The 25,787-nt window shown below is 37.3% G+C and overlaps 1 protein-coding gene across 5 annotated transcripts in view; it reads left to right on the top strand.

The window, feature by feature from the left end:
• Positions 1 to 25,787, top strand: part of LOC105194638 (basement membrane-specific heparan sulfate proteoglycan core protein) — a 288,155-nt gene that overhangs the window by 80,828 nt on the left and 181,540 nt on the right. For all 5 annotated transcript variants that reach the window (XM_039454875.1, XM_026130854.2, XM_026130853.2 and 2 more), the window contains one exon: positions 11,070 to 11,191. In XM_039454875.1, the coding sequence (XP_039310809.1) occupies positions 11,095 to 11,191 (97 nt within the window). In that variant the 5' untranslated portion in view covers positions 11,070 to 11,094. The remainder of the gene's footprint in view (positions 1 to 11,069; positions 11,192 to 25,787) is intronic.

Below are 25,787 nucleotides of genomic sequence, written 5' to 3'. Positions count from 1 at the left end.
AAATATGTACTAAAACATATCCGTGGCAATTTGTATCAATAACCATATTTCATTATACGTATCACGGCGCTACCACCGGTCTTGGTGCGATCTAGATTCCACATTGGCGCGCGGCAACGCCGCTACCTAATCTCGCTCGCATCTCACTCGCACACTGACACACGAGTGTGCACCAATCTTCCGAAAGAAACGGGATTGTACGCAAACGAGGCGTATATGGAGAAAAATAGCACTTTATAAGCAAGGAGATTCTGATGAATTTTTAACAACCTCCAGGATGGACTGGCACAAGAGGGAAAGAGGCAAGAATGTGAAGATGCATAGAGTCGTCTAACGTATAAAATAGATTCGACGTAAAAGCAACCGAGAAAGAAAAGAAAGATTAACAAAGACATTTAATGAAGTTTTTTGCTCATAAATTTCATGCAGCGTATTTTACATTATTTGTTAAACATTGATTTAAGTCAGACAGTCATCGGAAATTTTTATATTCTGACATTAGAGTGTTCGATAAAATTTACTTTATCAACAATTTATTTGTTTCGCATTTTCAATTAAAGCGCAACGCGCCGGTCGATGTTTGAAAACCCAGACTCCAAGTTCTACTTTCCCTCGTCACTGTAAAATTACGGCATCGTCTCCGGAATATGTAATCGCGTTCTTCCGTTCAATATTCATCGAGGCATCGTCGACGGGTCAAAGTAATCACTCATAGCTTTGCGCGGGCGTAACGATTCTATACTGAAGGCCGATTAGTGCATTTGTCATGCAGCCGGGGTATCTGGGGTCGCGCATATTCCCATTAGTGACGTACGGGCCTCAAGCCAGACAATGCCTCTGTGCGAAGACGGCGATCTGAATTCTACTAAGTGAGCACTAGCTGATCGATGGGAATGCTATATTTCGGGAGGAAACGGTTCGTCATGCTGTGAAACTCTGCGTGTGACATGGGCCACTTCCATTTTGAAGAGGATTAATATACGACTCGTACGAGAGATGTGCTATCACAGCCGCAACAAGCTCGTACCTGTGAAGTGCGATTGCACAGATTTGTTCTGTCACAGCGTGTAATAAAAATTTCATTAACTTAATAATATAAATTCACAACACTGCGCGGTCTTCTTCCAATGTCCGTTTTATTGTTGATGTAGACGCTAATTAATGTTAATGTGTAATGTTCCCGTTTTAAAAATTTTTCTATGCTTATTTTAGAAATCCTGTTGTGATTAAATACGATATGAATCTAGTGTCTGTTGGAAAAATATTTATTCACATAAATACAGTTTTATTTATAGAATTACGTATAACATTTAATTAATTAACGAAAAAGGAACGTGTTACCACGTGTACGTCGGCATGGAATATATGTGCTGAAGAAAAGAATAATATTTGTTACGTTAGATATGTTTAGATAAATGAAAGATACGCGAAGAAACTGGCTCACTGTATTTACGCAATTATATTATACCGTCATGTTGAAATGTACGCACTTTGTTTCGCATTTATTGACATATTCTCTAACTCAAAAATTGAAAAAAAGGATCGCGACGCGAATTGCGTGCGACTTGGAATTTTTGAGCTAGTAGGTCAAACGTGTGACATTGAATAAAAATTGCGCCACAAAGGAGGTGATGTTACGCATCCTCTGTGTACACCTCTGAAAAAAACGTTTATTATTCGCGTGTACATACCCTACATTGGCACTGTGCTCGACAATCTCCATACACTCTCCGGGGTGCGCGTGTGGAGCTGCGCTGGATGAATCTTGCGCGTGCGAGAGTCGGTTTTACCGGGATTTATTCGCGTATGCCTCGTTAAAGGTGTACAAACACGTACTTCCGCGGCGTTCATTAAAATAACAGATACTTGGTGCTGTACGAATAAATGTCGGGAACCGGGTTTATGCATCCGCAGCCTCGCCCCTCGCCCGCTATTCATTTTAAACGAGCGCAAGACGATGATTCGTGTTGACTGTCGCGCTCGATGCTCCACAAAAGCTGACTTTAATCGAGTGTCGGGGAAACTTGGACTGATACGAGCACATATAATACGCTATATAATAGAGCGTGCGCGTAATCCAGCGAAGACGTTGTCGGCTGGGAAACTGGGGTGGAAAAATGTTCTCGCGCGCGGATGCGAAGCGAGATGGCTTAGTACCGGGCGTGTCCTTTGTTCAAGAGACATGCCCTAGGTCACGTCTGATCGATTTACCCTTTAAAGTATTCTTACGCCGACAACAGGTTGCCACATGCTTCTATAATTAAAAATACTTGAGCGACTCTCGAGTGCCCGAAGACGGCGAGCGAGCGAGCGAGCGAGCGAGTGAGCGAGCGCTTTGTCTCACTCGAAAAAACAAAACTTTTTAATCTAATTTAAATTGAATTTTTTTTCAACGGGCTGCAAATACAGGAGAAATACCTTAAAGGTTTTCTCATCGTTATTAGCGCGGGAAGCTCGCGATCTTATTACAGCGCAAGGTTTAAACGTTCGAGTGTCACTTTGCGCTATTATTTGCGGCGGAGGAAACACCGGGGGCACACGCTGTAAAGTTGCGTAATTTCCTGTTGACGGCGATACCATTACGGTCGCTGTTTTATGCGAGCGAGACATGAGCGCAAGTGATCCAACATCTCACCGTCCGGTCAACAACACTTTAACAATCGCGCCCGTGTAATCATACAAGGGTGGTAGACAACCGACAACGGACGGATAGATACGCCTGTATGAAACGGCGCATCGTCACACGTGCTGGTTGATGTTGATTTTGCTCGTGCATCGTGAATAGGTGTGTTTGCTCCGGCCGCAAGCATGCATGCATGCATGCATGCATGCACGTACGTACATACGTACGTACTTGCATCAGCCTTGCGCAACATTTGCCCCAAGCGGATTTTACATTCGCGGTATAAAGCGAGAAGATAAACAAAGCATACAGTATAATATTGCACTACTGGAATGATGCACTGATTGCTGTTAGAAAATGCGACTATAGGCTGACTTCACGGCGGTGATAAATGTTTACCGTTCTTGTCTCTGGCTCTCCGCTTCGTCAGATTTTGTGTTTTCGTCTGGTCGAAGAGACTATGAATACGAGCTTCCGTCGGACATTAATCTTAATATTTAATGTACATTTTTGTTTGTCTTACGGCATGCCATAGGTCGTTTGCGTTCGTCATGAGTTTTTATGATTTTTACAAGTATATAAAAATTATTAACTGACTCTTATATTTAAACTTTTTAAAAAAATGTTTGTATGGTTGTCAATTAAAAAAGAAATGATATATAAATGCTATGATAAAAGCCAACATCCAAGAAAAAAAAAGCATACGATGAATACAAATGTTTTAAGGTGTGCATTAAATGTTAATATTTGTTCGCCAAATTCTATTTGCCGACTTGACAATTTTAGAGTTATTCAAAATTATTGGATTGACAGAATTTAAGATAATTTTAAAATAATGAAAACATTTATTGGTATTTATTAATATAAAAATCTGTCATTTGATATATAAAATAATATCAAATAACATAAAATATGTTAAAATAACAGAATTGTTCAGATATCAATGCCGTCGAAATTTTCAAAACATGCGTAAATAAAGGAAAATTATACAGACATGAATGGAAATTTAACCAATTATTGCGGATATTTAAACAATTAAATGTCACTTTGTTTTTTTTTAAATAGATGTAGATTTTCCTGTTTACAGTCCCGAAACAAGTCGGGTATAAAAAAAGCGAATCTAACGATGCATCATAGGGGTTTATATGGTCAATCGAACATATATGTTATCCGTATATAAAATTATCTCTTGAGATAGGGGAGAAAGGAGTATAATTAGGTATAGGGCACAATGAAGCGGTCTCTTCGTTTGTGTGATAAAAATATAACAGTTGAATCAACATGGTGTAGAGAAACAGCTATTTTATTGCTATTTTATTCGACTGGGTCGCCGTCATAATTTGGGGGACCCTTTGCGGGTGGGAAAAAATTGAAATGCTCATTTTAGGACTTGTTTCTTATTTTTATTAATGCACACGTGACATGAGTGACATTTTACCGATTGAAAAGAGAAGAAGAGAGAGAGAGAGAAAAGAACGTATCGCATGTATAATGGACGTATTTGCTCTTTTATTTCCACATTAGAGACAGACATAAATTGTTTGCGTACCCCCGAAGTATATTGATATTATAGCAAGCCTTGGCTCATTGGATATTTATGCGCAATATAAGTCCATTTCCAGCATGGAGTCAGGAATGGCAAATCCCGTAAAGAAGCAACTAAATCGGGCATCAGAACTATCAATAAAATTAAGTATCGTTGTGAAATACACGGTTCTTCTGCGATGCGACGATCTCCAGCTCCGCAATACGTCACGTTCCTTCCGCGTGTCGTTTCGCCGCGGGCGGTCGTCGTGATCGTCTTAACGACGCAGTAATGACCGGTAGTATTCAAATAACGAGGGGGTGGGGGGGGGGTAACGCGTAAAGGTTCCCGGGCGGCATAAATTTGCGCTTGCGTCATCGGCGAACGACCCGTCGCGAATCGGGCATATTCCCCGTGATATTTTTCACATAACGTCGTCGTCAGGTTGCGCGACACGTTCCCGCATAAGCGAAACACGCGGGCTGTTAACTGCAGCCGGGAGACGCGGTCGACTTTACGACCGCGAGAAACACGCCACCCCCAGCGCGCTCCTGATTCTTTTATTGGGTCCGTCGTCTCCGACGTCGAGCTCCGCAGCCGTTCACTACCGCGGTGCCGCGTTTTAATGTCGCTCGCATAGGTGACGGCGGCGCGAGGTTCCAAGACGTCTGGCGCGCTGGGGAAACGGAAGGATTTAGAGTTCGCTCCTTCGCTCCTCCACGAGGATAGTTTTGAAGTTGGAAGCCACCGACGGTTGTGCCTGGCATGCCTGGCACAGGGAACCTGTCTCGCGCCTCGCGATGGCAAGGCGAACGCCATAATACGGGGGTGGTTACGGTTTCCGAGTCGCGGTTTACAGCAGCGCTCGCGGAATATTTTACAAAAATGCACACTCCGAAGGATCGCGCGGCATTCCTTATTCACGGCTACGCGAATTTGCGTTGCGCACGCCGCGCGCGTGTATACGTATTTACGTGTCCACGTCGACCGCAATTCCGCCGTTACGCTGCCGCGGTCCCGGGTGCGTTATGTTCACACGGCTCGTTTGCGACGGGAGGGTGTCGGCGCGACCGAAAAAGTGACCGGCGGTGATTTCGCGCGAGTTAAACAGAGTGGAAAGTGAATATTGTTTAGGTCGAGGGATGCAGAGGAAATTGTCATGCGTCCGCCGATGCAGGCTCGGTCGCGCGTTTTAACACTTTTAACGCGAAATGCGATACACGCGAGTTGGATCAGTTAATTAACGAGTGTTCTAATCAAATTTCAATCAACATTAACAAGTATGCTAATCGGATCTGTTTCTCTCTCTATTTTTCGATTAATTTCAACTTCAGCATTTAGTTATTTTTACACAGATTTAATGGTAACGGCACACACTAGTTGAATTAGTAATTCTGACTTTACTTGAACTCACGATCTGATTTTGTCTTAAACCAGTCTGATCCTAATCTGAGAGGCTCTTTCCTAACTTGGTTAGTATTAGGGCTTTATCCGAACCGTAATCTAAATTGCAAAGTAAATCTTTACAGGAAATAGATAGCTTACGACAGCTCTTTTTGATATTAATGCGATATTAAAGTCTTCCGTTTCGACACTTTCAATTTAAATTTAGAATTATTCCCGAATTAAATTTTTTTAATTAATTTAATTTTTAATTTTAATCTTTAATTGAAATTAAGCAGTTTCGTTTTTTTTTTACTTTTTTAAAACGAAACTTAATTGTGCCAAACATTTGCAAAAAAAATAAGATCGTAAAGTTTAAAAGACACGTCCAAAAATATCAAATTTAAAGTTTGGTCGTTTGTAAGAAGAGTTGTAGCGAATCCACTTTTCAGTTATCTGATATTTTTGCATATACCTACTCACGTAGCTTGTAAATGAAGATCGATAAGTGTAATTCACATGAAACAGAAGAAGTTTATTTCTAAAGCACTGATAAAGTCTTGGAACTTCCGGAACTGCCGGAAGTTCTTCTCGATATAAACCGATAACGTACTACTTGGCAAAAGCCGGATCGGCCTGCCTGTCACTGGCACGGCTACATAGAATTTCGGCCGAAATTAAATAAGCTAGAACACAAAGATTGTGTTAAATGCCGCCTGAGATTCAGTTTACGTATCTTGTTATGAATTTTGCGCACGAATGCCAAATCGCTGGGTTTCATGGTACGATTTTAAGTACTGCCAAATTTCAGAAATCTTATTAATGATGTATGCGCCGAAGCAAAGAGGAAGTAATAAATGTACTATAATTCAAATGAAATACATGTATCCGCAAAGGTAAAAAAGAATTATTTAAACATGGACATATCGCTCATTTGCTATAACAACGATATAAATAAGAAACAATAATAAGTGAAATTAGGACCGACAATGCGAATAATTAAACATTAATAATTAAACAAAAAAAGACCGTTATTTTACGATTTTTGTACTCAATATTTGAGTGAATTTTTTACAAATTTAAATTAAATTTTAATAATTTAAACATTATACTTTATTTTTGCAATTAAATGTGTGTAAAAATTGAATTAAATATTAAATAAGTAGAAAATTTGACATTATCAAAATTTTGTAACTATTTATTATCATTTTTAAATCAGGGTTTTTGTATGATAACTGATTACAAAGGAATAATAATATCATGCAATATATTTAGCTCTTTATTCAATCTATTGAATTCTCATCAGAATTCTCTTTTTTTTGCAAACAATTGAAAAAATGACAATTATTGAGTTGTATTATTATTGCAGTAAACGAGCGTATATATGTCCTTATATATTATTTTTATGTAAGCCAGCATTTTACGTAAGTAGATTAGAAATCAAGCATTATTTATGCATGAGCATGAATAAATATAATAACAAGTTAATAAGAAAATATTTTCTATTCCGTACATCCTCAACGTTGAAATGTTTCCGCTTTTGCGAGGTAAGCAGCGAGGAAATGCAAATTTTTCTGTTCAGAGAGGCGATCCCCCATCTGAAGTATAAAACGAAAGTACTTTACCGCATAATTTTTTGCCCATTTTGCTGATTTATAGTCTCGGGTCGACTTCATTGCTAGTCGATTTTCCTCGAAGCCGGTACATAAATGAAGCCCGATTATACCCATTACTTACAAATCTTTCATCGCCGATCGATTTCTATCTTTTTCTATCACATTTGTTATAATTAAGATAATAAGGAAAAATCGAGGGAATATACAGATAGATGACATAAGATATATTGCATATTTATATTGAAGTTATATCGCTTCTTTTGATTGAAAAATTACGCTTAAAAATTAATCTAGCAATCTCTGCCTTTGTTTCTGTAAATTCTTCTGTAACCTTTGTTACATTAATTGAAAACAGATTTTGTGTAACTTTGTGACATTTTATACGTCACAAATAAATGCGCGCACTCCCGCTTTATTTGACGCTTTGTAATTTATTTGTAAATACAATTTTATAAAAGTAGTGTATGAATTGTATAAAAATAATTAAAGATATTAAAATAATTGTGAATGAATACCGATAGTCAATATAATCAATACAGTTCTGGACTAATATAGCAAAAAGGATCTCCGTCATGCGCGAGGCTTTCATCACATTCGATTCGATGGTGAGTGAGTGGTAAGCGCTCGAGGTGATTCCGTGCATTCCCTCTATTTACTGCAGGTGTACGCTTTCCTACGACGCCGCGAGCACACACGATACAAGCCGGGAACATGTATATAAACGCGATAAATCGCCGACACGCGTTCGTCGGCCGTGTGTGAACGCTCCCGCTCGGATCGCTCGCCGAGTAGATTCGTCACGAATGCAGACGCCCACAGCGATGCATGAAGTGCATCGCGGTGCCGGTTGCACTCGTATTTTACGAAGTTCGTCGGTGCTTCGTCTACGTCATTTTTTCTTCGGGGCTCGCGCGCCGGAAGAGTGGAAATCGTCTCTCTGCGGAATGAGTTCCTGATACGGCCGAGCGGTCGGTAGATGTAGACGATTCGCGATCTATGGGGAAAAGACGAAATGGAGGGATGGTAATTTATTGACTCTCACGTACAGGGTATGTGGCATATGTAGGCGGCCATTAAAAGTTTAGTTCCTATTAAAGTAATGAAATTTGAATGCAATATCTCTTACGCGTGATAAATTAGTCTGTTAATGGAGAATATAGTGTGAATAATCGATTAGCGAATTAAACACGAATATATAACTGCGTCTCTTTAACACGCATTTTTAACGAATTGGACGCTTTCATCCGAAGAAATTTAATCATCTATAATAGGTGCGTATGTATCACGTAACGGTGTGTACATGTCATATAACGTTTATTGATATTACTTGAAGAATAATTTATGGCAAAATTTTTAATTTTTAAATTTTATTACACATGTTATTAATTATATGCGTATAGAATCATTTCATTATATTCCAAATATTGAAGTAGCAAATGAATTTTTTTAAATAACAATTTTAATTTTAATTTAAATTGGGCTGATAACACATGTAAACTTGCGAAATATTACGTACGAATAAATCTTTTTCTCTCCGTCTTCTTCTCTCAGTCTAAAATAAGATTATTATTTAAAAATATGGAATTATTATTTTTGAACGATTATATTATTATAACTGTTATTATTGATTAGTTAGCTAATGAGATCTCGGATTCCAAGAATATTGTTTTCCGGGAATTGTTGCAGATATTCAACAAGTAATAAACAGTTCTCATAGATTAGATTTAATTTAATTTTTATTATATTAATAATTACTTCTAAAAATCTGGTGGTAATTACCTTTATACAATAATTTTTATACAAATATCTTTATACAATAACAAAGGGAAATAGAGGGAGAGAGAGAGAGAGAGAGAGAAATACGTTTTCTTCTTAAAAGCAATCCTTGTGGAAATTACAAGTGTCTCAGACAAGCTTCTTTAAAGATATATGTGTTAAATCTCAAAATATCGTAGATTGATATCTATGTAAAATTTGAGTTTAATTCTTTTATTGGTTGAAAAGTTGTTTAATTTTTTGTTTACTCATGATTCTTGTGTAAAATCGCATTTACATAAGAAGTAGTACTTCTTACTCGCGTAGTATTTATTGGCAAATTTAATGAGGAAGTAGCATTACAAATTAAATCAACTTCTCTATACTAATAAAACTCTGATAAATATTTGTCTAACAGTCATTTGAATCCACTTACTCGTTAAAAAATTATTTTCTTAAAACTGCAGCAAAACAGGATAAAATTTTCGCTGCATAAGCCATTATAAGTGAAATTTCTCATTTTTCTTTACAGCTGGTTTCCGAGCATGTTAAAATTTAGGTACTTACGACTAAAATTTTTTATCGTTCATTAAGAAAAAAAGAAGTCTGTAGTTTTTAAATTTCTAAAACTTTTAGCTGACATAGTAGAACTAAAACACCCTTAAATGTTTCTAAAATCAGAACTTATTTACATATTTTGATAATCATATGTATTATACTCGTATAATACAGATTTTAATATTCAAATTGCTCGAAGCAAAAGTTCAATTCTTCTTTGGGTTTTCTCTTATTATAATGTTTAACGACTATAACACGGGCGGAAAGTCGCTTTCTGGAAGTGTTTAGTCGACAAATCGATTGAGGAGCATCCTCAAGGCAATCGCTTTGGCCGTTTTCTGTAACATAAACCGACACGCAAAACTACGTTCTCTTCTAATACGAATTCACGCTCGAAGAGTCGCGCCACTCGACTTCTGTCGCTTTAAGCCGGATCGGGGCGACGCTCCTGAACCGTGAGGCAAGATCGCTACTTATCTACGATCTAGCTATTCTGTGGATCAGCTCGCGCGAATCCGAGAGTCGATGGTACGACGGCTGGTGTGCCGGGGTGGTTGGCGGGACGTACAATGGCCGGTATCTCCCACCCTCTCGGCCGACGCGACGAGGAGGATCCATCTAGCCACCAGCCACGGGTTTCTTCCTCCATCCTCTTAACGGCGACCATCAATGTGCCTTAGTCGCTTGCAGAGCCCACCCCGGGCTCATCGTTATCTTAGCGGCGATAAGCCCCGTAGGAGAACAGATGACGACGAGTATTTTTTCGCCCGGGCAAATCTATTTTAAATTCTCTTCCTATCCCCTATCCCCCACGGTTCTGCGCGCAGGCCGTAAACGACGCGAAGGTATTTCTCGCCAGCTTCTCGCTAGCATATTAATTTTCGATAAATCAGCACTCGCGTTCCACGCCCGCTTTCGTTTACCAGCCGACACACTCTTATTACGCTCCCGCGGCGAAGACACGCGGCGATCGAATTGCGGTATCAGAATCTCATTTCGCGGCGAGACGACGCTATCGTTGTTTCACTTTTTTTTCTCCCCTTCCCCCTCGCGGCAATATCGCGTGGGAAAACGAGGAAGCGACGCGATGCGCGACGATGTTTCCGCTTGATGTGAAACATTACGATAAAGTCGATCTATCTCGGATGGATTGTGCCGGGACAAAAAACTACGGATGAACAAGTTCATGGTTATCTATTTATCTTTGCTTGTACGAGAAAAAAACGTCTAAAAGTATAGAAAATGTACAAAACGTACAAACTATGAATAACACTTGATATTAAATATACATAAGTCTCAAAGATGTAGATGTCTACAGAAAGAAATAAAGCAAAATTATTTGAAAGGCATGATTTTATTATACTAGATATTACAATGAGAAATTAAATGACAAAGTACTTTCATACTCTACATCGTTTTAATATCAGATATATAATTAATCAATTTTATTTCTATAAAAATTAATTATAAAAATTAAGTGATTGTGTCTACATTGCTTTCCCTCTCGTTTATCTTCATCTTTTTAATTAAAATAGTTTTCGCTTATTTATTAATTAGATATGCTTGTCATTTATGAAAAATGAAGAAAGTCGTTACTTTTACATTTCAGGATTTCCATGGAATAGCTACTCACGATGATCAGTATGAAGTTTTTACGCGTCATCCTGGCGCTGTTGGGAGGCTCGCACGTTCTGTGTGCACAACCATCGGCGTCTCCAACTGTGAAAACCGGTGAGTAACCTGCCTTCACAATAGTCTTGATTATTATTGCGTTATGCTACATTGATTCGTCCGCTGATAATTTCGGTCATTGAGATCGAAAGTGCTATTAGTCCTTTTCCGGGTTCTGATTCGGTAAACACGCGCGCTTGTACTTTTGCGGTGATTTTGTTTTTAACGAGATAGCATGCAGAATATTGTACGAAGTATCATTACGTTGGCAATAATGCCGTTGTAAAATTATAGTTAGGAATACACGCTGTTGTATCGGAAATTAATCTTTCACATCGAATTGTAGCAGCGCGGCGTTCACATATCTCTTCGCTATTTCACGTGATTATTAATGGATCCAATTCGCGCAATGTTACATGACCCGTCCTTTATCAATTAAAGTCTGCGCATTCAACGTCGGTGAAATTAATAAACAATTTACAATAGAGGTTTCGATATTTTCAAGGTTTTTCATGCGGACACTATTTAAATAATCAATATGGGACAACAGTCTTTATTTTATTTAACGTACGTCAGAGTATTCTATTATTTTAAAATCAATGAAATAGAAAATAAATTGTTACTAATTTCTCTAATAATATATCTTGAAAATACATCTTTGACTGAAGAAAATTCTGCAATGAGAATATAAAAAATGCATAATGTATGTGCGGTCTGAAGGCTTTTATTAAAATTGTAGTAACTTACGAGTGATCTTGGTCCTATTTTTATGAAGATGTAAAAATGCTCTCTCGTCAGCTTTGTTCCATTTCCAATAATCATTGTAGAATGGAATTATCATGCAAATGAAAGTGTAGCATAATGGCACAGTGTGTAATTAACGAGTATTCCAGCCTTTCGTTATCAGTGAAACCGAGAAATGGTGGCAATAAAAAATATTCGCGATGGTAACGAGTAAAACTAGGTGAATAAGTTAAGGAGAGTGACGAGTAATGCGTGTGCAACGTGCCGAAAGATATCTGTCTTATTGTCGCAATTTTTCTCATTGGATCTCACGTTGGATTACTCTCCCAATTAAAATGGCGTTGAAAAGTAAATTACAACATCTGAGAAGTAATGAAGTGAATAATTAAAATATTTTTTTTACGTCAGAAATAGATTTTTTTTCTTATTTTAATTCTGCTCACTGTAATAATTAGATTTAATTAAACGTGACCAACGAAGAAAATCGGAATATCAAATAACTAAACAGGCTTTATCGAACAGAAATGTTTTGTTTTAATTTAAAATTGTTTCATAGATTAAATCTATTATTATACTATTTTAATTAATAATAACGAGGAAGCAGCTTTGCTCCCATTTCAACCTAGATAGCCTTCCTAATTATTCCGAATTCATTGCTTTAATTATTCAATTTAATTTACGCAAAATACTATTCATAATTGTATGCAATTTATCAGCATTTCGAAATATGAGACGATATAAATGATTTAACTTTTAGCTAATTTTGGTCATAAAACTAAGCTAAGAGCAATCAATTTACAAGTAACTCTCACGGAATTTAATTTAACCATCGAATCCGCGATACGATGGTTTCGCATTTTTCCAGATAGCTTCGGGAGCGAATCGGTGTGTGCTTTTAAGCGTAATTTTCATTCATTACTTATGAAACCATTAATTCCGCATCGAAAACCCGACGCGTTTTCATTCGTGTGTGTTCCGCGTTTAAAACCGCGTTTTTACCTCGAGGATTTTACCATGGCTACACCATACACGCGTTACAGTGTGCGGCTTCAACTGCACATACCAAATGTGTTCCGGCTGTGATAAGCAGAGCATTTACGTTCCTTGATTTCTATCGTGCACACTTCAATTTGCACTCGCAAACTGTGCGTAATCTGATTGATTCATTACTGCGAATTCGGGCACTTTATTTTCGCGAGCTACGCGCGCGTCCGCATCGGTTTACAATATGAGTGACTTCGCCGCGGCATTCCTTTTTCATACCGAGGGATTGATGAAACGATCGATTCTCATTCGCTGTTCCCCAACAGTGCAATTTTCGGGAAAAAGCCGGCCCAGATTTGCCCTCAACTGTTTGCCATAGTTTCGTAACTGATAGACGAAGACTTAACGTTATTATTCCATTAATATCACGGTATTATAGAATTTATGCTGACATCGATTATTCTGGACATTGTTGTTAATGTGTTTCGTAAATTTGAGGGCGTGACATATTACACAAATAATTGCGATTAAGAATTAACTTGTCAGATTGCGTTTAAGAAAATTTCTCAAGTTGCAGACTGCATTTTCTTATTTTGTAAATTGCAATTGAGTTTTCTTTTATGAATTGATATTTAATAACTCGTTGTTTAATTACTATTTTTTTTTGAGTGCTCAATTCTAAGCAAAAAATTGTACGGACAGTAAAGATGTATAGAGAAGTTCCAGTAATAAATAATGCTGTAAACTTCGACTTGCCGACGTAGAGAACATCCATCAAACCAAAAATGACAGTAGTATTGAAAGTGGCAGCGTCGCGCATCGATTCGTCTTACATATGGCGAAACTTTCACAAAAATCGGTGGACCTTTCTATCGGGAGAGCTGAGGAAAAGCTCTCGAGTATTACGCGTGATTTAACGGCGTCGTTGTACCGTAAGTTTGTTACAATGCATAAATTTCGCGTCATTATGAGGCTGTTCGCGATAATTGCGTCGCGCGTCGCGGCCAACGACTTAAAAGGTCTTCTAGGGTAATTAATTATTACCGGTGAAGGGTGTGGATGGTGATAAACACAGCGCACCGCCTGCAGTTCGCTAACCAAGAGGCGCATGAACAGGCCTTAGATATTGCCTCGAAGATTGAAGGAAGCCATGACGAGACTCGGCTAGATATACGCGCTATGTTAATTGCTGGATCGGCAAAGGCGTAATGGTGCTGTTATAAGCCATCGGCAGAGCGCGTCGACATTTCTGTTTTGCAATATAAAAGTTTTTCCAATCCAGCAGCATTCGGTTGTGTATACTATCCTTGAGGCTATTAATTAAAACAGCGAATCGATTGACGTAGTCAGTAGCTGATATCGAATTTTTTTTTATGGCTTCTGTTATCGCGAGCGATATTCTTTCCCCAATATTTTTTATTCCGCTAAATATCGACGTAATATTTGCATGCTCGTACGACAAACATGACTGGACATTTTAAACGTTGTCGATTTTAGCAAATTGATGGCTCGCATTTAAATGAATTAAACGTGATGGGGTCCGTATTAAAATGGGTTTTATGTTCAATATAAAACGGGTGATTGCCATTAACATTGCAATTATTTTACAGAGGTATTATATGTGCGTGCTGCGATAGACGTAGGGGAAAAAAATATATTGCAAGAAGTTTTTCACCCCTGTGTTTACTGAGAGCCGATATTGCGGCGTATTTCGAAAGTTCCATGACGAATGAGTACGTGCATAAGAAATCCCGATAAATATGATCGTTGTTTACGTTTCGTGCAGTCGATATATCAAACGACCGATGACAGTGGGTCGGGATATTGCGCGGGTGTCTTTTTTTTTTTTCTTTGTCGATCCCATGTCCGCGCGCTCTTACTCTTCTCGAGATTATACGTGATGGCGTGTATAATGCAGGTCGCACCAACCTGACCCCGATATCCATGGCTGGGTGCACGTAACAATCCCCCACCCCCGACCGACACCTACACCAATCTCGAGATGCGATAAAAACTAAGATTACTCTGCAATGCAATCAGCGGCGTACCCGATGTTCTTTCAGATTAAACCACAATCCGAAACTATTGTTTTGTGTCAAGCAGGCGCTCCGCGGTCGAGATTGTGTTCCGGTTGCCGGATGCAAAACGTGCGACGTTTGGAGATCGAGATTGATTGAGAAAAATCCGAACGGCGCTTCGCGCCTTTTCCGTGCACTTCAGCTGTAGCCTCACGCTCGCGTGCGCATATGTGTCACGTATTCTTTTGAGTATCAAAAATTCGACGTGTGTCAAAAATGAAAGCTTCTTCTTGTTTCTTCCATCAAAGCAAGAGGTTTTAAGAAAAATTGAAAAGGAACAAAATCGAATAAATTTTTATCGAATTTTGTGCAAAGATAGATGAGATAAGATAAAATAAATGACATATCAGAAATAAAATTAAGTAACCAGTTTATGTAAATACATCTGGATAATTATTTTAAAAAATTTCAATTTCGACAAATTATATATTATATTAAATGTATGTATTAAATATATTATGTAAAATATATTTTTGAAATATTGCAGATTTTACTTCAGATATTTCAGATTGTGTTTGAATAGGAAAACTATAAACTTAAAATAAGTTCATAAACTGTTGCGTAGCGTGTTTGTTCAAGATTGAACCATGTTATATAAAGACATTGAATACACACTTAGTGTAAACAAGTAGCGTCAGAAAAGACGTAACAAAAATCTAAAAAGTTGGAAAGCACGATTTTATATCATAATAAACAAAGTTTATATCATAATAAACAAGTATTTTTTATTTTTTAAAACTGAAATAATAACATTAAAAAAAAATTTATTTGTTTAAGAAATGCTTTTTTTGTTTTCGCAGAAATAAACTAGAGTGATTATTTATATTTATTTGTATTATTTACTATAAGAAATATGAGAATGTATTTAAAAAATATATATTTATTGAGAGATTTATTTTACAAAAATTTTATTTTACTAAATTGAATATAATAGCAAAATAATTTTGATTACGAATATTTGATCAAAGATCATAATTACGTTTTTAATTCTTTACAGATATTTTTAGCTTTGTTAAATATCGCACAAGCATACACATCGTATAGTTTAGCGAACATTTAGGCGAACAAATTTTAATACAAAATAAATTAAAGCACGATACATGAGAGATCATTTAAATGCATCATAATGAGCGTTGCATTCAAAGCGAGCCGATATCAAAATATGAAACACGGTGAACTGATGCAAAAATTGGAATATATGTATACGGTCGTGTAAATGTGCAACCCATAATACCGTATGGTTTAAAACAATAGGGTTATCCTAATGCGAAAATACGTAATAATTTGGTGGAACAATTTCGGACTTTATTCGCGTTGCTTGTGATCCTGATATGAATTCTCGGATAAAAACATGCATACAAAAGCATATATATATATACGGAAATTGAACAGCGCGAATATATAAAACAATGAAAGCATATTAAAATATTTGGTTAATATAAATAGATTTGAGAGCAGATAACAAGCGCGACAAATTTACTAATCTTAAAATGTATGATTTGTATAAGATAATCTATATTTTTGCTCGTTAACACAAAAGTGATAAAAAGAATATTATTAAAGAAAATTGTACTATTATTTTTTAATGAAATTTAATCGAAAATTACAATTTAAATGTCTTTCCTTCGTTAGTACAATTAAATTATATATTACGTTCATTTTGTATTTTAAATACCCATTCGAAATTTTGTTAATGATATTTTCAATATAATTGCAGTGAACAAAGGTATCCTGTTGCAAATTTCGTATATACGGCGTATGAATTCGCCGAAATTAATGGTTATTTTATTCATACCGTCTCGCTTAGAGATTCCCTTAGTTCCGTAGCGCATTTTATATTCCAATTGTCTAGGACAGACGTTCGCCATTAATCATCGCGCCATGCGAACTATCGGGACTTCGATTTAAACCGGCGATAGAGGCGCGATCGCATTTCCTATCCGTCTATCACCACGTTGCTTTCAAAACGTGGAAGCTGAGCCGGTTTAACGAGGGATCGCTCTTACGAGGCATGTTAGATGTAATCTGTAACGGTATTATAGCGATTTAGTTGGCAAAGCAGACTTAACAAACTCTGAATCTCATTTCATATTTTATATTTCATACTTTACGTTATCACTAGCTTTGAGCACACGATACCATTTATTCACATAATGCTGTAATCGTCTTATCTTTTTATATTAAAAATTAAAGAAGGATTATAAGAATTGCTCATGTCAATAACTTTCTGATTAACTTTTTGTCCAAGGTAACCCGAAAATTTAAATCGAGTTTAACCGTTCTAAAAGTAATCCGTATAAGGATATACACACGCCCACACACTCGCACAAATCAGAACAGGGGGTTGATCTATCGTAACAATCTAAATTGTGTGGAATTCTGCGTACGTGGAAATAATTAGGCAAGAAAATTGGACGACTCGGAATGTGAGAAAAGGTGAAATCATCTCAATAGCCAGGTCGAGAGGCCCAGATCGTTGGGCAGGCAGGGTACAGGCTAATGCATAAACAATGCGCCGTTTATCCGCGTTGGGGATGCAACCCCAATGAATAATAAACTATCCTACAGACATGCGGATAGATAGACCCGGTCTGCTACGGAGAACAGAATGTGGGTGGAGGATTATCGACTAGGAAGTACAACCGCCGCTCTCGTGCACGGCGTACCAGGCGAGGTGTGAATATTATTGCCCCCGAGATTCTTTAACGCAGAGATTTAATGTCAGATCTCCTCGACGACACATATATGAGTAGCGCGACAAATGTCTTTGGATATTTCGTTTTAATAAAAATCATTTAGGATTTTCCGTTTTATCCTATTCTCTTCGAAGTGTTAAAGTATCAGTGTAATTGAAGCTATAACTATTCAATATAAATTGAAGTAATTATGGCTATATAATGTATATAATGCTATTATGATAACAATCAATAACTATTTGCTTATAATTATTATTGCGATATTATCCTAATTCTAAAATTTAGTAAATTTGGAACACGAATTAGGTATTTAAATAACGTAAAATAATAATATTTGATATAAAGTTATGAAGAGAGAAAAAATAGCTCATTTTTGTAAAAAAAAAGTCTTTACTCGATTACTCAAAAATTAAGTAGACTATTTAAAATAATCAATAATAATATATTTTGCTTTAAATTAGGCAACTAGATTCTGAATATAATAACCATGAAAAATTAAATAATCAAATTATATTTTCGTGAAATCAACGTTAAAATAAAACTCGAATCATATGGAGGAGCACCTCTTTGTGTATCAGATAAGTTTTACGAGAAATTGATATGTCAAACGAACTTGAGAGTAAACTTATTCAGATTCTCCGTTTATTCAAATCTCAGTGTCGGTTTATCTTTGTTCGCTTATATGACGGATGGATCTATTGCCACATTCAATTTATATCCGTCTCGGCGTAATACTTTATCCATTGTCATGTTTCCCCGCTAAGAGGTCGTCATGGTACGGCTTTCAGTTATGGTAATGTCACGGATAATACTATACCACGGGGTACCGAGTAACGGCCGAGTTACCGCTGTCGAGAGTTTATTTGATCTCTTTTATTTCGATGTATCATTATTTCTATCCGCGATGGTTTTGAACCCGAACGCGCGTTTCAAAAGAAATAATTCAGCATTGAGAATAAACGCAACGAGGCATTCCGGAAAAGCCCCTCATTTCCCGCGTCTTACAAACGGAACGCTGTTTGTGAACTTGTATGGAACTTTAATCCCGCGAAATTGCTTCGCATCCATGTCAGCGAGAAGTTTAATATCATAATTGAGTGTGGCAGTAGAGTGGGCAATAGAGCCCAACGAAAGAAATCTCATTGGAATCTGGTTACTCCGGTAACTTGCGCGCATGTTGAAACGTTATATATCCCTAAGGAATTGAATTTAACTGGACATTCATTAGGATAAGATTACGGATTATCTTGTCTTGCCTCGGTAAAGAATAATGGTGAATGCACGGATCTCTCTCGGAGATAATTTATCTCGCGCGGGCGCAAGAAGAATGTACGATAAATGTGAATTTCGTCTTCTCAGGTGCTTTTGTTAATCCTCCGGAATATCCTTTACAAATCTGTAATCTTGGGATATTTTTTTAAATGTACCCTTTTTAGGATTTCTCCATAAATTGTGTTAACGCAACGAAAGGGGGAGGGGGCCCGTCGCGATTTTAGATGAAAACGTTGGTTTAGCAAAATTAACACAGAAATTTAAGTGCGAAGGCAGGTTTCGTTAGTTGGGGGTATTTCTTCTGAACGGTATTAGCACGCATGGGCACGTTCATGCAGCAAACGATGTAGGGTCGGAATTATTTGGGGAGCAAACGAGTTTTCGCGCGACAAAGTGATAATCACTTGTTTCGCGTAACTGTCTCTCTCTCCCTCCCCTTCCCTCTCCCACACATTATCCTACCGCTTTTTTGCCCCTATCCGGCGATAGTGCTCTCAACCGCAACTGTACTGATGGAGTGCGCATTACGTGTGCATCCGATGCACGTACACTGGCTACGCCCCGGTTACCACGAAAACGCCAACGGTAAAGTAGCGAACGAGATAGCGAAGTGCAAAGTGAAATTAAGTGTGTACGATTTTGCTCTATTTCCGTACGATGCTCGCGCTTGCCTCTTGAGGTGAACTGAAATTTTTGTACCTCTACAAATAAACTCCGATGCTCAAAACGAATTTTATATAATTGCGTAATGATGATGTCTTTAAAATCTTTATGCACAAATGTAACGATATTTCTCTGCATTTCTTTGTCTTGGTATCTTTGTTATGCGAGCGATTGAAAGAGAAGCAGTGAATCGTCGAGAGATACGGATAGCCGAGGATGGCCGAGAATTAGGGCACGCGAGAGGCGAGTGTGCCGCGATTAGGAAGAAAGAGAAGCAAATGATTTGAAATGCAGGGAGGAGAAAGAGAAAAACGGCAAATGAAAGGTTTTCTTTTAACGCGATAAAATGTGATCCTCATTTTATCAAGTTAAGGTAATCCACTTATTTTGAAGCGGCAACGAGGTTCGATCGGGAGGAGGGGAAGCGAGAAGGTAAGAATGCACTGGTGTGGAATTGCGAGGACGCGACGAGATTATGCAGGTGCTAAGCCCGCGATAGGAAATACTGTCTTTTAAATTAATTTCGGGGAACGCTCGTCGCATCGTTGTGCGCTTGCGAAGTCGAGCTATTTGCCACCCTCGCGCGCACGTAATGCATACCACCCCGTCTATTACCGCACGCCCGGCGTCCCCCAGCATCACCTTCTGCCATTGGACCGGTTCCAATCGCGAATTGAACCGTTCGTAACTGTTGAACGTGAATTATGGCGTTTATTTATTTTAGCCTATTTCTCTCTCATGCCCATTCGTACGAAATTGTCGATCTAATTGCGCTCTCGGAATTAGCACTTGGCCGGTTTGCACGGTTACGTTGCAGCGATGATTTTCCCTGATTGTGACTGATTTGGACAGAGGAGGACAGTCGCTGCGAGCAAACAAACATAATGAGAAGTTTAAATTTATTATGATAAACATATAACAAAAATAAATGACATGTCTTATTTCTGCACAGCGTACACTAAACCGCTCAAAAGAATTCGCCCACTTTGTCTTTTTTAATTAAATGACGGGATTTTTGAAGAAATGTAAATTTTAATTTTTTTTGCTAATTTTTTTTAGACATTTGATTTAATAATATTTTTATGACTCAGAATTTTATATTCTACAGAGAGAATATAGTAGAATTTTTATTTCTATAGATAGAATATAGTAGAATTTAAACAAAATTTAGGCAAAATTTAAACAGAAAAATCGGGCCAAATACTTTTGAGCGACAGTGTATGTTACACATAATTAAGTGTTTTATTAAGTAGTGTAATTTACAATTAGTAAACTACTTCATAATTTTACAGTGTTGATCTGACTGTTCGTTTGTCCGTCTGTCCATCTATCGAATTAAAAACAAATGGCTTGCTCGTTTACAATTTTGTTTTCGCTGATTAATATCTAAAGACTTTAGTTCCATCGAGACAAAATATGAGTCAAATCAGTTAACTGTGAAGAAGTCATGAAATTTTTTAACGCAGTTTTTCCAATTACGACGATTTTTGATTGTACTTACTTACATCTGTTGCAAAAGGTTTATTTTCGACAATTTGCAAAAATTTTAGAATTTTTTTTGATGTATCGTTTACCTAAATATGATTCAAAACACTAGCAAATTTCATATATTGTCTCTTGAGGAAAACATGTTCTTAAATGTCAGAATCTTTTTACGCAATAAATTGCATTGCACGATTTGGGTCTGTGTTGCATTATACTGCATGCGAATTCTCTGTACGTAATGGGACAGAAACGCTTACATACGTCCGTAGGACGGGTCAGGCACTACCGGCGAACATGCGCGATCTTCATTACTATGCGCTCGCTATTATTTCGTATCAGAACATCGCCAGGTCGTGACGTAAAGTTTCAGACGTTGTCTGAGTAGTTTATGAATACCCGCGACGGCGAGATGATTGCGGAGAAGACGGTTGGGAACGGGAGGGGACAAAGGTGGTGGTCGGGAGCGGCGTTTATCAACCCTCTGTCCCCGACACGTAGATATACATGCAGTCCGTTTCATATTCTCGCGATGCTCTTCTTCTCGCCTCCCTATATGTGTACACACGCGCCTGCCTGCGGTTAGACGTGTACGTATGTGTGGTCCCTTTCGACCTCATGTTCGAGCATTCGCGTTCAACGCACCCCGGCCTTATAACTCAAACGTGGAGACCCCTTTGACTGGTACTCGCATACCAGATATTACTTTTACACATGTGATATCGCATCAGTTCCTGGAGACAAAGGCCACGAATATATGATGGCTAGGTGTGGGTTAGTCGACGAAGTTCGCGCTTCAATTTCGCCCGGACCAGCGAGTAATTTTCTGCTTCTTCCTTTCGCGCACCCTTTCCCCTTTTTTGTTAATCTCCCGGCTGGCTAGTTTCAGTGGGCTCTCTATTGTGAATAAGGTTAAATGTGATGAATCGCCATCGGGTTTATCAAGCCTAGACTCCGAGCTGCGCGCGGTTTCGATATTCAAACTTTGTTACCCTCATTCTTTCCTACTCTACATTATTTTGTCGTTTTGCTTTTAGCATTGCAAATTTCTATTTTAATATTATTTAATTATGCATTATTTTACAGTTAATTGATTACTTGCGATTAAATTAACGATTATAAATACAGTATAGACGTTTTAAACAAAGCAGATAACAAAGTTTTTGTTATCGTATTAAATGACTGTATTAAATAATAGTTAATAAATCAAAATAAATATTACGTTATAAGTATAGCTGTCTAAGCAATAATTGTTCTGATTTCGCGAAAGATTCATAAATATGAATGCAACACACGACGTAGTGTTAATAATTAATTAATGCTTCACCGATAATTCACTTAGGTGATGTAATAACCGCATTTGTCGTGAAATGAATAGAATCTTCATTGCAGTATTCCAGTACCGGGATACTACGATCAGATACCGTAGATTGTATTCAAGATGTGAAATATGGACGGAAAGGGACGCTTTCCTATCTCGGCTTGGTATCACGATTCGAGAGACTTTGAGTAATGATATTGATGTATTAGCTTATTTGGTACAGAAATTGCCTATTACTTCCTACATTGGTCAATGTGTCGATCATCACGATGCCATTATCGATGTTGCTGGGAAACTGTTTAGAAACCATCTTATTGATGATCGTGAATGGGCACTTACTCCACGTGGTGAAAATTGAATACAAATAATCGTCGATAAGAATTCAGATGATATTGAAGCTTTTACGACTTTGTAATTTGGGATTGACGCGGTATTTGATTTTATCGAATGTAAATCTCGATAAGAAGATTTACATTTAAAGAGTATTAATCGTTCGATAACCACTTTACCGATGAGATGGGAAGAAACTACGCTTTGCGAATTAAATAACATTCCTGTCACGTAAATCGCGAAATCGATTTCTATAGTGCAAACGTTTAAACCGTTCGGTCAAGAATTGAAAAGCTTTTCTACGACGAATGATGGGATGGTGGAGAGGGGGAAACAAAACCGATTCGAAACGCGAAGCGAAACAGACTCTTCGGGATAATCTACCTTACCGAGTTATGAGTTCGAAAGGATCGAAAGGGGAGGAAATTGTGTTAGATTAGGATAGAAGTCGTTTTATTCCGATCCATCTTTTTTCCGCGAATCGCCCAACCATGTCGATCATATTTCGTTCGTAGACGGTGATCCCATCATCGTCTACGTATCTTTGACTTTATTCATTCTGGCTTTATTTCCAAGACTCACGATTTATCTCATGCAGTGTCACTTTGGAAAATTATAACAGAATTATTATTTTTTTTCCTTACCGTATATCATCGCATAATTTATGAAGCATGCGAGAGATCGTAAAAGAGCAGCAATAAATTATGCGAGTTTTTTTTCATACCTTCTGGAACACTTTTTATTAGAACTATTCATTCACCGGGAGTGAAATTCCGCATATAAGTTTTTTAATTAAATGTGTCATAATAATATAATTGATGCATTCTGAAATAAAATAAAAAGCATATTCTCCGATTATGATAACTTCTGAAGCTTATTTACAGAATTTTTTATACGTCCATATTTCTTATTTTTATATGTGTGTTTACATATTTGATTTACAGTTAATGAACGCCTAATGAGATATGAATAAATTGATAATTATCTCAATTAGTGGAATTATTATTTAAATATCAAGCTAAAATCACGTTTCCATTTTAGTATTTAATTGTAGTACAGTGCGGTTTATAATGTAAAACGCGATAACGTGACAAGCATTTAACATATGCTACTTTATAGAAGATATATTTATTATTTATATGTAGCTTTTCGATCCGCGATGGAATTATTTCAAAACACTTTGTACGTTACAAAACTCTTTTAATTGTTTCATGTGGTGATAATTACATCGTTCATGCAATTTTAACAAGCTGAACATAAACTACAGATTTGAAAGGACTCAATATAGAATGCGTGGCGCAATGTTTAACAAAAAACATGTTTCTCGCTAGAATGTAAACCAATCGCATCGTTTAACGCGACTTCGTGTAACGAATGATCCGCAGCGAAAAGTCAATACCAAATATTCGACTAGTTGTGCCATATATATCGGTTTCGTCGACAGTTTTGGAGGAAAACGTGAAACGGAAAATAGACGGTTGAAGTTTTATTTGTTCATATGATAGAACACAAATTCACACATACACACACACTCACACACACACACACATATATGATATATGGTATACGATAATATATACAATACGTAGTACATTTATTTGTTCTAGCGTTTGTGTGCGTTTGCTTTTTATATTTAAATAAATATTTAGTTAATCTAAATTGCACGTTAATATGATTTTTATTGTAGGATACATTTTTTGACGCAATTGAAATAAAACAGATGGAAATACTATATAATTCTGTATTCTTTGTTAGAGATTACTTTATGCAATTCAGTCTAGAAATACTTACTACCAAAAAATAAATATATTATAAGTAAGTATTAGATCGAATGTGAATAACACGAGAAATTAGAAAAAATAATTTTTTTAATAAAACAGATCTCAGTGGTTAATGATATTTTTATATATTATTAATATATTAATTATAATATTAATAAGAGATAACTTTAATTTGTACAATAGTTTGTGTGCAAAAAAAAATAAATATTTGTTTCAGAGCACGCGAATAATCATAAATCATAAAAATTAATAAACAAAAGGGTGATCGATAGGATCGAACAAGGACGAATCTATTCTCGCGAGGCAAGCAAGAGGCAGGCGAACGAAAGGTGTAAGCTCAGATTAATAGGGGTCGATTTCAGTATCGGAGATGGCAAATCGCGGTAATTAATATCGCCATTTGTTCTATGTCATGTGCACGCCTACGCGTATACACACACACACACACACACACACATACACCACACGCTCGCACGTGTACAATGGTGCAAATGTGCGAACATAGACGTACTCGTTTCAGGATAGGCATACGTTCGGTCCAATTGAAAGGCAAAATATATATCCCAACTTCCTAAAGATATTAATTAGCTTTCGCGGTTCATCGAGCTCCCCGGTCTTCACGAGGTCCCCGGACTCGGCACATTTCACACGCAGCCACGCAATTTCGATAGGCGCGTGCGATTGCTCGCGTGATGGTTCGTTGGGATTTAATTGTTGCGCTCGACAATTTGTATGGTTCATTGATGCCCGCACTGCTTGAAATGTGCACGATCTGGCACATTTGAACGGCTCTGAAAGGGGAAGTTGATATGACACATGAACGAATTTAGGATGTTATTATATGACATTTTACTTGCGTGTGGTGTATGAATTAAAAAGGAAATATTAAACGCGCTCAAATAATGATTATTTTAATGCAATTTGAAGATTTGTATAAATGGAGCAAAGTCCATGAAATGGACAATCAGTAGAAAGTACTTTGGACAAGTAACGTTTATTCAAAGCTTTGATCCAAAGCTGATCGACAAATACATGTATCACGATTACATTTGATTTGCTAAATCGGGCTTTCAATTGAATCTGCCACTACGTTATAATCTAATAATCTGCTGGGATATTACTGTTCTTGTGAAATCAAAATCGACATCTATTGATGCGTACAGTTTCAATTGGCGCGTTGAGACATGGGGTTTGCAAACGCCAATTGCTTGTTAGTAACATGCGCAATCAATATGATCAGATCTATTCCAGAGTTTCAATTGATCCTCTTTATCCCTATTTTTCATCCTTGACTTTTTATTATAT

The sequence above is a fragment of the Solenopsis invicta genome, chromosome 11, assembly GCF_016802725.1.
Source record: "Solenopsis invicta isolate M01_SB chromosome 11, UNIL_Sinv_3.0, whole genome shotgun sequence".
Classification (NCBI taxonomy): domain Eukaryota; kingdom Metazoa; phylum Arthropoda; class Insecta; order Hymenoptera; family Formicidae; genus Solenopsis; species Solenopsis invicta.
Note: the sequence above shows the minus strand (reverse complement) of the source record. Positions and strands in the feature narration are given on the sequence as shown.